At 54.3% G+C, this 14,343-nt stretch overlaps 1 protein-coding gene across 9 annotated transcripts in view; it reads right to left on the bottom strand.

Annotated features, from left to right (window-relative positions):
- Positions 1 to 4,711, bottom strand: part of ANK1 (ankyrin 1) — a 47,742-nt gene extending 43,031 nt beyond the window's left edge. For 3 of the 9 annotated variants that reach the window (XM_019546052.1, XM_019546054.1, XM_019546047.1), the window contains exon 1: positions 3,818 to 4,710. In XM_019546052.1, the coding sequence (XP_019401597.1) occupies positions 3,818 to 3,943 (126 nt within the window). In that variant the 5' untranslated portion in view covers positions 3,944 to 4,710. Of the gene's footprint in view, positions 1 to 3,817 lie in introns of all 9 variants that reach the window. The other 6 variants (XM_019546045.1, XM_019546048.1, XM_019546046.1 and 3 more) reach the window with 4 other exon arrangements.
- Between the last annotated feature and the right edge of the window lie 9,632 nt (positions 4,712 to 14,343).

Raw genomic sequence — 14,343 nt, 5'->3', positions numbered from 1 at the left:
TCCTGATAGCATTGCCATTGCACAGGGCTTGGTGACAGGTCACATAAACAGTGTCAGAGGGAGTCATTGCATAGACCTCCCTGCCCAGCACTCCCAGCCCCACAACATACGGGCTCTGTATTCATAAAGCCTGCCCAGGATGGAGGGTGGCTTCGTCCTGCAGAGCAGCCAGTGACATCATCCCCCAGAGTCCTGCAAATCCATGTCCCAGCAGCCTTGAGTAGTGCTGGGACTGTCACACTCACCCCGTCTTGCACGCCGGACGCACGTCCTCCTAGCATGGCAAGGACTGCCCCCCAGAGATGCCAGCACCTACCTCCCAGGACATCTCTCCCCAGGCTCACCCCTCACCATGCTCCCCAGCACCAGGTGCCTGCAGCCCCAGCCTGTCATGTCTAGCATGTGCTTGCTGCTCCTGCTGATGCAGCAGTGCTTTCCCCAACCCGTCTGCTGGGTCTGAGTGACAAGGCCAGACCATCAGCAGCCAGGCAACAATCAGGCTACTACCCATGACCTAGAGGGCACAGCGGGCCATGCAGGAGAGGGGCTGGGAGCAAGCCCAGTGTCCTGGCACCAGCAGTGCTGTGAGTCCTATCCAGGGAGACCTCTCTCAGCTGCACCTGCCTCTGCATTTGCAGCATCAACTACTGCTGCTTTGGTACCGGGCAGGGTGACCTGCCGGTGGAAAGGAGGTGAGCTGATGGGGAGGACTGCCCCAGGGACAGGAGCAGGGACACCAGGGACAGAGCTCCTGACTCTCCATGAGCTCCAGATTCTGGGTTCAGCTCAGGCCCAGGTTCCTGTAACCACAAGTCAGCACCAGTCGCCTCCCAGGCAGGCCCCAGCTACACCCTAACCCAAAACCCAGTCTGTGGGCACCTCCACATGCGCTTTTTGCTGGAGGATGCAGGGGCAAAAGCCCAGGTTCATCTGGGGGAAGAGGTAAAGGACACTGCAGAGGAACTGGGCTATAGAGATCAAGGAGATTCCAGGACCCCTTTCTGCAGCCCCACAAAAGGAGATTTCTTTCTGCCGTATCAGAGTAAACAGAATGGCCCAGCGGTAACAATTGAGCGCCAGCGCTAAGAGACAAGGGAAGAGCCCTCGGCTGCTCTAATACTCTTCTGCTTTTGGACAAGAGAGTCTGAAGCCAGGGCCTGAGGCCGTGTTGCGAGACTGCTCACTGATCTCTTTTCAGATCTCAGCTCCCTCCACTTGACCTGGATAACAGTGTGGATCCTTCATTGTTACTTGACAGAGAGACAGTCATGAGGGCAACTGGGGAGTCAAAAGGCTCCCAACTGAATGCTGTGATTAACACCTTTCCTGTTTCCCCTGATCCTGCAGACTTCACTTTGACATGAAGAAGAAACTTTTTGACTCCACAGTCGTGGGATTAGGACCCTGGCCCCAAGGGGTCCATGCATCTTCCTAGCTGCCTTTTCTGGCTCTGCGGACCAGAAAGAAAAAGTTGCTTCCCTAACATTTTGGCTTGCAGCTTTCCCTGTTCTTTAACTCTCCCTTGAAAAGGAGTCATTCCACACGCAGGGGAGGCAAAGCACAACACACAGCAGCAATGCCCAGCTCTCCTCAAGGACTTCTCTCCACCAGTGCCAAGAGGCCGCACAAAGGAGGTCAGCTCGTTACCCCCTTCCCCAGGTGAGACACTGAAGCACACGGAGGTGTGTGCGACTTGTTCCAAGGTCCATCAGCAGAGCCCACGGCAAAGTCCTTGGTGCTGCTGCTTGGCCCGTGACCACCTCACCATGCAGCACAGAGGCAACTTGGGAAGGAACAGGCTTCTGGAAACCTGGCTTCCCAGGTCCGACTCCACCAGCGGCAGACACTGACCCAAGCGTGCAGCTGGGACCAGCCTGTCAGAGCATCCCAGCTGGCTCCTGAACAGTGCAGCCAGAATCTTTGCTGGCCCAGGCAGTGGGGAAGGTGCACAAAGTGCAGGAGGCTGCCAAAGCGCCGCTCAACCCAGACCCCGGTCTCACTCCACTGCAATCACATGCCCAGCTCATCAGCAGGGGGAGGGAAGGAGGCAACCCAGGAAGGGTGATAGCAGAGATGCTCAGCTCCCTGAGGAGACAGACAAGGGCACACGATGGTATCAGCCAGCGGCTACTCTGTGCCCTGCCTGCCTCAGGACACACAGACCAAACGAACAGCCCCTGACACAGAGACAGGACTCGATGATCTGCTCAGGTCCCTTCCAACCCTACCTACTATGAAACTATGAAAGCTTCCCTGCCACATGTCACCGAGCTGGGGTACTCCTTGGCACTGGGTCTTGGGGTCTGCAAGGGCCCTGCCGGAGTCTGCTCCCAGTCAGGCCATCCTGTATTTATCTGTATCACAATGGGGTGGATGGGTCCCAAGCACAAGCCAGGGCAGGCCATGCCAGCCTCTGCGCATGCAGCACGGAGACAGCCCTGCCCCAAGAAGCCTACAGGTTCAGGAGAAAAGAGCACAGGGACACAGAGAGACAAGACGTCCAACATGCTGCTGAGTACTTCAGAGGGCAGCGAAGTGCCTTGCAGCTACGTGGCTGGCATTAGATGCTTTCAGGCACCATGGACCCCCTGCTTCCTGCAGCCTGTCCCAAGAGGCATGGGAGGCCCTGGCAGCTGCACGCACCTCTGCTGGGAAGGTGCTGATAGATTTTGCATACTATCGAGACTCGCCAGCCTCCCAGCCATCAGCTAGGACAAATGGACCTTCCCGCCCTCCCCTAACCCACACAGAGAAGAAGCCATTTGTCCAAAGCTACAGAAGCAAACGGGGTCTGGAAACAAGAGAGGAACCCAGGAGTCCCAGCTCCCAACACCCACCGCTGGGCAACACTGTGCTGCCAGAGGCGCGTGGCAGGCAGGCCAGTGGGGGAGCCATGGAAGTTGAGCAGCCCACTGGACAGGAAGAAGCAAGAGAGCAGGTTTCCAGCGACTGCCCCTCATTTTAGCAGGACAATGAAACGCCCCTCATTTCTGCAGGACGAGACCCCACGGGGCCTCTCCTGGATTCACGTCCCTCCTTGCTGCCTCTCTGACTGCTGCGGCAGATTCCCCAGGGCTGGACCCTTTCCCCCAGGCCCCCACTGTCAACACATTTCTGAGGGGCAGCAAAGATCTCCCGACTGAGCTCCTGCCCTGGCAGAAGGCGGGCGGCAAACACAGCAACTTTGCAGAGAGGAGCCGCAGCCTGGCCCCTCAGTCCCCAGAGCCAGGGCTGGCTGCCGAGGCATGTGCGGCGGTGGCAGGGGAGCTGGTCCCAATCCATTCATTACACTTCCTCTCTGCCACTGTGCCCAAGACCAGCCACTGAATACATCTTTGCCTTGAGGGACATGGGGGTGTGGGATTCTGCACTGTAAATACCCCCTTCCCCTCAGATGGTGCTAGAGGACACTCAGGGCCCCAAAGATGTCCCCATGCTTCTGCTGTAGGTTTGGCTGGGGGCCCCTGGCAACTCTTCCGTGGGTCCGAGGGTGTTGGCAGCCCCTGGGCAGAGCCGGGAGAGGCACAGCACACTTACAGCCCCGCCCCCCATGTATACCTGAGAGCTCGGAGGTGCCTGCACACAGCGGCCAGACAGAGCGTGTGCCCTGGAGAGCAAACCTGTCACTGGCAGATAATTAAGGGCTTGATTTGGAACCAAACTGAACGCGACTTGCCTGAACACCCTTTCCCTCCTTGGAGCCCTCGGGGCAAATGACAGATACCTGCCCTCAAAGTTGCTCTGTGCTTGGCAGGCTGCTCCTGCAGCTGATGACACGGGGGTCCGAGGAGAGCTGCCTGCCCCCAGCCCCTCTCACCTTTTTCTTTCGGTCCCGGGAGCGGTTCCTGCGTTTGCGGTTGGTTTCCTCCTTCTCCTTCTGCTCCTGCAGAGCCTGCGCCTCAATGTCCTTAATCTTCTTCAGTTGTTTGGCTGCCTGAGCCATGGTGGGTCAGGGCTGCAGTTCTCCTCGCACAGTCCCCCCCAGTCCCCACGCAGAAGGTCCTTTCTCCCACCTCGGACACTGGTGACCCCGACCAGCAACGATGGGGAGATGAGGAGCAGATTGCCAGCCCCGAAGGGCAGCTGATGCCTCCAGCTAGTTGCTAGATAAAGTCCAGGACACCTTTATGAAAAGGCACGAATAATCCCAAGCCCGGCTGCTCCAGGGGTTCTGTGCACCATTGCAGCAGAGCCCGACCGCACTGGCTCATCATTCAGAGTCCTCCTGGTGGGACGGGAAGCGTGGCTGGTGCCGTGTGCTCCCCCCTCACTGCCTCTCCTGCCGCATCGGGGCAATGCAGACAGCTGACCACCAAAAGGAAAATAACTCTCAGCAGTTGGTGCCTGATGACAATAGTGAGGCAGCGAGATGAGAGGGCCAGTGCATTTCCTCTCGGCTCCCCATAGCAATGCATCGCAAACCGTAGCCTGTACAGTCAGGCAATGGCTTTACCACTGCAGTGCTGCTGATGCAGGCACATTTTCCAGTCTCTCCCATCCTCTCCCTCTCACTCACTCTCTGTGCAGCAGCAGCAGTAGCAGCAGCAGCAACCCATCGCTTGCTTGCTCTCTGGGCTCCAATTCTGGCTCCTTTCAGGGACCGTGATGGGGAATTGCTGCTCACGCTCGGGAGACTGGCAGCCTCTCTGCTTGGAAAACAGGCGCTACTGCAAAGGACGTGCCAAGTACTAGAGCAAAGTGCAGCTCAGCAGCATCTTCTCCACACGGTGCCTCTGCTGAATGAGAGCCTGGGGAGGGGAGGGATCTTGGCTGTGAATGGGAGACAACAACCCTGGGCTCAATCTCCCTGTTGGCAGCCCCGCACCAGAAAAGTCAACCGCAGTTCCCAAGCTGGCTTGTGCCTGCTTGGTGCCACCCAGCAGAGCCTAGGTTCTGGCACAAGGTCTCTGGGTGAGCTCCAAGCAGGTCAGTGCCCCTGCCCCATGCCCTATACCCCACATTTCACCTGCATTTACCTGTCTGAGCTGCAAGTGCTGACATGTGGAGAGCTATGTCTCTGAGCCAAATCAGCCTGTGGTCAAGGTCACAGGGGCTCTTTGACTTGGGGCCTAGATGCCTCCCCCAGTAGTGACTTACTTCTCACTGGGGCTGGTGTCGTGGATGTGTCTGCTCCCACACACCTGTTATGTTCCCTCTTCCTGGCCCTGGCCCCCTGCCTCCACAGCCAACTCTGCCTATTGCTTGCCACCTGCCACCTGCTGTTTATGCTTCCCCCACCCAGCCTCTTGGGTCCCCACCTATGCAGGCTATCCCTTGGGCCACACACGTCCCTGTCACCCACCCCTTCCTGGTTTGCAGAGGCCCCAGTAGAAGGATGCAAAACACGGAGCAGTAGGAATGGTCCCTGCAATGCCCAGGATCCAGCTGCATCGGCCCTGTGCCCAAAACCCTGTCTCTGCTGCACAGGATCTGTGTGAGGTGGGGGAGTGGCGGCAGTCTTGGAGTCAGGGACAGGATGTGCCCACTGACCACTGTTCCTGGTGCCATGCCTCTGCTCCATGCCAGCTCCACACACCACCACTGCTACACCCTGCAGGCCCACTTCAAACCCTGGGGATCAGGTCTGTAGTGTGGCAAGAGTCCTTCCCATGTTACTCGTGGAACACATCCCATGTTACTCACCGGCGGGGAGTGATGGGGATCTTTCAGAGATCTGCCGAGATCCTAACGCACAGGCTCTGCCTCCCGGAATACCTGCTGCCTTGGGCCCTGCTGGACACACTTCTCTGCACTGACCTCTTCTCTGCCAAATTTCCTTGCTCCACACACGGCAGTGCTAGAAGCAGAAAGAGCAACTTCACCTGAGGGGCTTGCAGAGACACCTGGGAGGCCAAACCTTCTGGGGGTCCAGCAGATGGTGAGGAATGGGACATGCACTCTGTGCACTGCTTGTGTCACATGCCTGGTGCCCGGGAGGATAAGTGACACACTTAATTCCAGATAAAGCCAGGCACCGCGACAGAGCAATGCAGCGCAGCAGGGACACACACACGAGAACCTTTACACGAGGGGAACATGTCAGGTGCACAGAAGCCCTTGTACCTGCAACCTTGCCCCATCCTGGGTGAGGCCAGGACCTCATGGAAGGAGAAGCAGGAGATCACAGGCAGTCCCAGGAGGACTTGCACATGGGCACAGGTCTGCCATGGGATCTGTGAATCAGGCTTCCCGAACTCCCAAGGCCGGCTTGCTCCCCACCTAGAAATGCTGGAGAAGAAGCATTCCAGCCTCCTGAGAGCAGCAGTCCCTCCCTGCACTCTCATCCTGAGCCAGGGACAACATCCCCTGCAGCACCAGGCTCTGGGCCCTGCAGTAAGAGGCTGACTCACCTGCAGGATGGAGAATTAACTCCTGGATGTCTCTGACGGGCAGGAAACAGCCCTTGGGAATCTCTGAGCAGGCTGCACCCTCCCTTGTCACTGCAGGAGCAGCACAGTTCAGGGGAAAGCCTGAGCCTGTGCCCTCTTGAGGGAGCTGCTGAAATCCACCCTGGGCCTTGGCTAACAAGCCCAGGAGGCACCCTGCAGCTCTGGTCCTTAGAGCTGCCCCTCGGCTCCTAGTGCTCCAATCATCAGGGACCTCCTCCTCCCAACGCACGTGGGGGGAAAAACAGGAGCCAGGACCTTGAGCTCAGGGCCCCTCAGTGCAGCAGCATATCACAGTAAGCAAAACCCTGCCATGCTGCCATGACATCAGCTCACCTAAGTCAGGATGCTCAGCTGCCGCCCCATCAAAGCTATTGTGACCCATGACATTAGGGATGCTGGACTTCTCATCTCTTCTGGCGATGCGAAGGAGAAAGATGTGTTGCACACCGAAGGGATGGCCGAGGTCTGGCTGGGAATCTAGGGTCACCCGTCTCCATCACCAGCCTCGCAGGTTATCACGTATCCTTGCAGCCGTACCTCCTGCACTTGAGAGGAGGCAAGAGAGCCTCAGTTTCTCCTCTGATAATGCACAAGAACTTCTAGCTCCCACGGCTGCAGAGAAAAACCTAAAAACTGTGAGAGTGAACCGGCAGCCCAGGAATAATGGGAAAGAAATGCAACCTCTGGCCATGCTAGAGCCTGGGCCATAGGTGTTGAGCTCCAGGCTGGCAATGCTGGGTCTGCAGCCCAACCGTGTCAGCTCTCCCTTAACTTCCCTAGCCACAGGAGCAGCCCGGGAAAGCCTGGAGCATGGGGTGAAGGATGGTCAGTGCTACATGAGGAAGCCAGCCCCAGGACCAGGCAGGAGCAAGCAGCTCTCCAAACACAGCAGGGAACCAGACTAGGCCAGGAGACAAGAATTCTTCAGGCTTTAAATGGATGGTCCAGGCCATTGCTCCTGATCTGGGCACAGAGGAGGGGTGGGGGCTGGGTGTAGAGGCTTCTTTTGGCTTCGGGGTAGGTGCCACAGCATCCCCAGAGCCCACAGCAGCTGCTCTGGAGTCCTCAGCAAGCCAGAGCTAACCAGGCACAACCAGCCTCCTCCAGAGCTCCAGGCTGGGGCCCTTAGCACAGCTGCCTGTGCAGGGCCAGCCTGGGAGTGGGGGCTGAGCAAAGCACCTACCGGTGACTGCAAGGATGCAGGAGCCTTTTGCAGAAGGCAAGTGGCGCTGATTAGTCTCTTATCGACTCAGTGCCTGGCGTGCTTAGCAAGCGGCTCTGGCGTGTCCCTGCGTTAGCAGCAGCTGCTTCCTGTAAGCCACATAAAGTGAGAGGGGGAGCGTGGAATTGCTGCAGCAGCAGCTGCTGTCTCCCCTAGGCCCAGCCGTATGGAGGGGGAGCTTGGGCTGCACCTAGCAATGCACTGGCTCACTCTGTCCCTGCCTGTGGGGTGGCTGGGCAGGTTGCTGCTGCTCCCAGCAAGAATGCAGGAACGCAAAGAGCACCGTGAAGCTGGGCTGCCTCCCACACCTCGGGTCCCACTACCCAGCTCCCTCTCACATGACAGCAGCAATGTGGACAGGAATATTGATTACTGAGCAGCCCATAATGCACCACTCCACAGTCACTGATCCAGAAAGTCACCTTAGCTGGGTTCAGCTGGAAACAGAGCATGAGTCCCACTGTGGACCTGCTGAGCTCCCAGCCCGGTGGCACAGGTGCACTTGAAGCACTCCTAGCACATGGAGAAGATGGCTGTGTGAATGCGGGGAAGGGGGTCATGTCTGAGCATGGACAGAAATAGCCTGGTGGAGACTCAGCAGTAGCCAAGGCACAAAGTGCTGATGTCAGAACCATGAAACTCCAGATTTTTCTCTGTAGTGCTTGTCCTCGGCTCTTCCTTAACTGGCAAACAACCAGGGAGTGATGGATGACGCGGCGGCAGCAGGCTGTGCGCGCACAGCCTCTCCCGGGGCTGGCTCGTTATGCACACTCATCACATTGCTGCAGCTGCAGAGCCGGCTCCCGGTGCTGGGACGTGCTCCCGGAGCTGCTGCAAGGAAAAGGCCCAAAGCCTCTCCCGGCCGTGACAGCCAGGCCCCCCGGCTCAGGGCAGGAGTCAAGGCAAGCATGCCTCTGCGGACACCTCTGCAGCCACAACAATGGGGCAAAGGCAAAGCTGGGCTCTGGGGAAGGATGCTGCTCCCATTCACCAGCACTTGGTCAAGGCCAGAAATTCCCTAGAAAGCTTTGGATTTTGCATCTCCCTTTCCAGGGCCGTTGGCTGCTGCACCTCATCCCAGGGGCCCGGCACCATTGTGCCCCTACTCTACACGAGACAGCCTGCACCATTCACAACATTGCTGGCAGGAGCCTGAGTGACCTGGCATGACCCAAGGAGCCAAGCATCCAGGCTCCTCCTGTGGAGCTCAGCTCGGGCAAACCTGCCACCCTCTGCCAATGCTTTCTCTCCCCCTTCACCCCAGCCTCTGGATCACAGTCCTCCCCCTCCCAACCCCTCATCCTGCCCACTTACCTGCATCCCTTCTGCCCTTAGAGTTCATGCTTCCCAGCGAGGCAAGGCGCCAGTCCCCTTCTCCCTGCACAGCCCACCCTTAGCTGCTCCAGCTCTGTTCTTGCTCGTGGAGTCCCATGACTCTGGGCTCTCCTGATCCTCGCCCCATGAGGCTGCCAGGGTGGGGATGGCTTGTTCACCTCCTCAGGACAAGCAGACAGCAGCATGTAATGAGTTTGATAGACAGCCTGTTTAAAACACAGAAGGAAACAGTATTTCAAACTCAGCCTGCCCATAGAACTTGCTACCAGCAGGTACCAGGGCTCAAGGAAGGTTGCACATTTAGAGGGAGGATGAGAAACCTTGGGACGACATGAACAAATGCGGCTGTCCCGATCCGCATCTCTTACCTTACTGATGGGTGATTGCATGACCACAGACTGCAGCTCCTTCCAGCACCGCTGGGGCTGCCTACCGCAGAGACTGGACAAGCCACTGGTGACTGGGATGGCAGTCCCTGTACACACATGTGGCACTGCTCCAGGGTATTTTATGAGTCTTCAAGGGCCTCTTCACGTCTTTCTTGTCATGCTCAGCTCCCAGCTGTGCTTCCAAAAAACCCCAAAATACTGATGACAATAGAGAATGGGAAAGAACCACTCCCCTAGCCCCATCATGCTCCTTGACTTGTGCAGAAACCACGAGATCAAGCTCTTGGCTCTTCATTGGCCCCAGTGACATCCCTCTTTGCCTCAGGTCCCCATTCCAGAAACGGGAACATCACAATCCTGCCTCAAGCTGAGGCAGCAGGGAGGGGGCACCTCAGCGCCCTTAGCAGACGTTTGCAAAGTGCTTTGTGCGCCCTCTTTGGGGAAGGGCTAGCAAAGGGGAAAGCCATGCATTACTGCTGTTCTTGGAGCCCTTGAGGCTGGCAAGCTCACTGAAGAGCTCTCACACATCAGTCTGAAGCCAGAGACGGAGGAGCCCTGGTTGCTGGGTGACAGAGCTAGCGATCCTTACCAGCCCCAAGGCTTCCCCATTTCAAGAGCCAGAGCGAGAAAAAAGTAATCCCAATGCCAACAAGCCAGGCACGGCAGAGAGAAGCGTTTCCAGACGAGAGCCATGTGTAAACACCATTGGCATTGCATGGGGTGGTTCCCAGCAAAGGTCTGTGCTACTTCCAGCCAGGGCATGCAGGGGTGTGCACACTAAATATGACAGCAGCTTGCGTAGAAATATTCCCCCAGTAAGTGCTGCCCACAAAGCCAAGCTCAACCCGATGAATGACTAATGTGGTCCTGGCACTACTGTCTGGCTTCTCTAATTGTTTTTCTATGAAATATCCCATTCATTTCCCTTCTGAGCCAGCTTTATTTATTACCACTTTTCAGCCCTGGATCACTCATGTGGACAAGAAGCAGGCGTTTTGGTTCTGGCTGGCAATGTCCTTGCAGTTCCTGTTATTGCAAACCTTGCCCACCAATGCTTGCAATCAAGCCCAGGGAATTTTTGTTTTCTAATAACCCTTACATGGAGGCAATGCCTGTGAGAACCATGGACCATGTCTACCCACCCCTACAATTACTGCATCTGCTAATGTTGTGATGGCAAACAGTTTTCCAGGAAATAAAGTTCTTACTACTATGCTTTCCAGCACTTACTGAATGAACTAAGTAACTACCATGTTCCACACAATGCTTCATTAAATGCTTGGTATTTCAGTGCCCACATGTTGGTGTCAGATACAAACAGTCCATGTAGACGGCTCACATCCTGGCACTACTGCACAGACAACGTTCAGTCCCCTCGGCAGCTGCTTCATACACTTCTCCAACCACAGAGGGGCAAGCAAGTCACCTAAAAAACAAAACAACACAAAACAGCTGGTCCATGTGCCCAGGGATCAGTGCTGTTCTGGACGTACCCCTGCCCACAGGGCTGATTGTCACTGGACCTTTGAGCACCACCAAGATGTCAACCATAAGCTGTCAATACTCCCCATCTGTCCCCAGATGCGCTGACAAGGCTCCAGCAGAGCCACAGCTGGACTGGCCTCGAGCAAGGCCACAGAACAGGCCCAGGAGGCAGGACATCCAGAGACAAATGACACTCATCTTCCAGCCTCATTTCTCATCCCAAGCCTCACCTCATCCTACTGGGCACAGTGCTTGGCTCACAGTCAGGGCTGGGGGAAAACACCCAAGAAGCTGAGGGATTGCACAAGGAGTGGCCGTGGGGCCAGCGGTTTCTTGCTGGCACTTTCATTTGCCTTTGGACTTGGTGACCAGAGCTCCTTGCCCTGCTGTCACCCCTGGCCCAGCGCAGAAATTTGGTTCAGCCTAAGTCAGTTCTCACTTTCTCACAGAAATCCTAGGAAAACCAGGCTCCTGCAGCCTTCCTGTGATATCTTGTTGGCTCAGGCTGTGCACCAGAAACTTATCAAGAGGTGACACCAGCATGACTTCAGAGAACTGTTTTGCTCTGGGAATCTGCCCTCGCAGCAGCCTCATCTCTGGGAACTGCCTGACCAGTCACAGGTTCAGTCCACCCCTCCCCTCTAACTGGGGATGGAGTCCAGCAGTTCAAGCGCTGTGACCAGCCCTGGCTGCACACTCGGTTCTTCCAGTTCTCTCGGGGAACGGCGCATTCACCAATCGCTCCTCTGGGTCACCAGTGGCTGGGGTTGGAGCCTCTGGCTTGGCACCGTGATACGACTCACCGTGCTCTCAGCTCCGCTTGAACCAATCCCATCATCACACCCCAGCCCTTTCCTGCGCTCCCCAGTGGGGCAGGCTTCTCATTCCAGATAGGAAGCTTTGCATCATGTGAACTGGAGAATTTCCTCCAGGCTCCAGCACCTGGTCTGGCAGCAGGGGGCTTGGAGGAGCTACTGTTTGCGAGGGGCAGCTCTCTCCTTGCCAGTCCTTGCTATGCCATCTGTTGACAAGGACTAGTGAGGGGAAGGGTGGGAGAATTTGGAGATGGGCTTGCCAGTAACTCTAAGTCACTCCCTATCCTGCCCTCCAGGAAGCTGCACCCGGAGTATATGGACCAGTGAGAAACGGCGTAGAGCATGAACTTCTGCTGGACCTGGACTGAACCATTCAGCTGCCTGCTTCCAAGGTAGTTAAGAGGAGCAGCACAGAGTGGGCTGGAGGAAAAACCGAGGCAAACCTCCTGCTTTTTGCTGCACAAGTGCAGAAAACAGTTCATGTGCACATGTCCTCAGGATAAAGGGCTGCTTAGGAATAGTCCTGCTCACCCTCAAAATAAAACTTTACCACTGTTCCACCCAAAACAAAATTTCTGGGATTTTTGCATTGTAATAACATCAAGGGACTTGATTAGAAACCAGGATCCCATGGCCATGGGCACAAGGTGAGCAATCAACAAGAAAACAGCCACAGCCCTATGCAGCTTACAATCCAAAAGACAACAGGTGGAATATAGATAGGGGAACTCTTTAGAAAAGCCAAAAATGAGGCTGGTTTTTTTTTTGCTTCTCCTTGGAAAAAAACCCACTTGCTGGAGAAAGGAAGAGGTGGCAAAAATCCAGTGCTGTGTCTGCAAGAGGCTGTGCAAAGGTTGGATTTGTAACCATGATGGACCCCGCAGCTTGGGGGAGCTGTATAGGCAATGAAATGGCCAAGTCCTGCATCAGAGACAAGAGGATTTTTATCTTCTCAGCTGTTTCAGACTGTTATTTTTAACCTAAATTATCCTGCTGGACATGCTGTGAAGATAAAAAATGCTGCAGGCCACACCTTAGTTGCTAAAGGTTTTTCAGACTCCATCTATCTGTTATTGCCAGTTGTGATGATGGCAGGACCTCAGCAGAGAACTCTTTCCCAAAGTTGGGAACCTAATTAGGATGGTTTCATTCGTTAAGTCTTCCTGTAATTATTTTACTGATGAGACTTGAGAGCTCTCAGCCCCTTTTAAGACCATTCTTCCCTTCGATTAGCCTCTTTCAAAGCCACGCTACTTATCCCCTGGGTTGAAGTTTGTACACCAGAGTGCGTTGCAAGCTGCCTCCCGTCTCCTTATTGAGAGCTGGAAATGGTGGGTTTGCTCCACATACCAAAGTAATTCAGAGCAAATCTATCAACCTCACACAGGGTCTCTGACCATCCCCACAGCATACATTTTCAATTTGGCAATCCAAAAGGTCTGCACAGCCAGTTGATCACTCCAGTGGAGCTCTATACTAACACGCTTTGCACCGCGTATTAGTATCTGATTTAAGCTCCATGTCCCATGCGCAATTCTGAAAAGTCTTTCCGTCTTTGCTCCCTAATGGATTTGATTAATCAGTTGTATTTCAAGGCTTTTTAAGGAACGGTTGCTTTGGGGAAACGTCCAGCTCTCACTCCCTGTTTTCCTGGCTCCCAGGGTCCCTGAATGCACTTATTATCAAGTTAACAAGGAGTCCACTTAGATTAGAGTCCATCATAACAATATTCAAAACTACTTACAGACAGAAGACACCACAACCTATTGGAGCAAATGCTACTTTTTAAACATTTCCTAACTTGCAGTTACTGCTTATCAAATCATTCATTTTGGAAACACACATTTTCATAATCCCATTTTAAAGCTACCCACACACACAAAGCTGCATGCGCCCAAAATTTCTGCCATCTATTATGTCAAATCTAGATATGTGCTTTTCTCTTTTGGAATCGACTCAACCACCTTAAGACTGGGAGATGCTCAAGAAGCTTAATTTAAATTTACCATTAACACTGATCCTGCTCACCCCTTTGTAGCAATTAAACCCCTTTTGCCATTAAATATTGCAGGGTCTCATAAGATGAGACGTACAGCTCTAAGTACCAATGTATGTTGCAATACCTGGGCACAAGGAAAGCAGAAGAAAAGGATGCAGGACTGCTTTCTTCATTCGGTTTATGTTACAAACCCTTTACTTAAATGTAACTGTATGCGTGATTTGCAATAAGTGATGCATTTACAGAAGAGACATTTACCTGGGCCATTTTAATTTCAAACACCTACTAGTGCAAATGAACCATGTTCTGGCCTAATTGCTCATCACATTTAATTCATGAAATGAAAGCCACAGTGGTCACTGGAGGACAAACACAGTGTCCTCAACTGATAATCTACTTTATTTTTAGATTTTACATTGAACCCTCGAAGTGAGTATTTTTTTAATCTGGCAGCAAATAAAAATGCTCTCAGGTACAGTCCTTTGTAAACTGCCATTCAACCCAAGCACATTTTAATGGTCAAATTATCAACTCTGTGAATGCACAGGCTATGTAGCATACAGAGGGAAAGGCCATCATTACTTAAATACAGATAAACCCAGATATTCTTAAAAAGCAGAGAATTTTGTACCTAACTCAAAAGGGGAGAAAACAATTTGTTAAAATACTTGACACGGGCTGGGGACAAAGTCTGAAATGTTTCTTTTAA

This window comes from Crocodylus porosus, unplaced genomic scaffold (genome assembly GCF_001723895.1).
Source record: "Crocodylus porosus isolate Cpor-Errol unplaced genomic scaffold, CroPor_comp1, whole genome shotgun sequence".
Lineage (NCBI taxonomy): Eukaryota > Metazoa > Chordata > Crocodylia > Crocodylidae > Crocodylus > Crocodylus porosus.
Note: the sequence above shows the minus strand (reverse complement) of the source record. Positions and strands in the feature narration are given on the sequence as shown.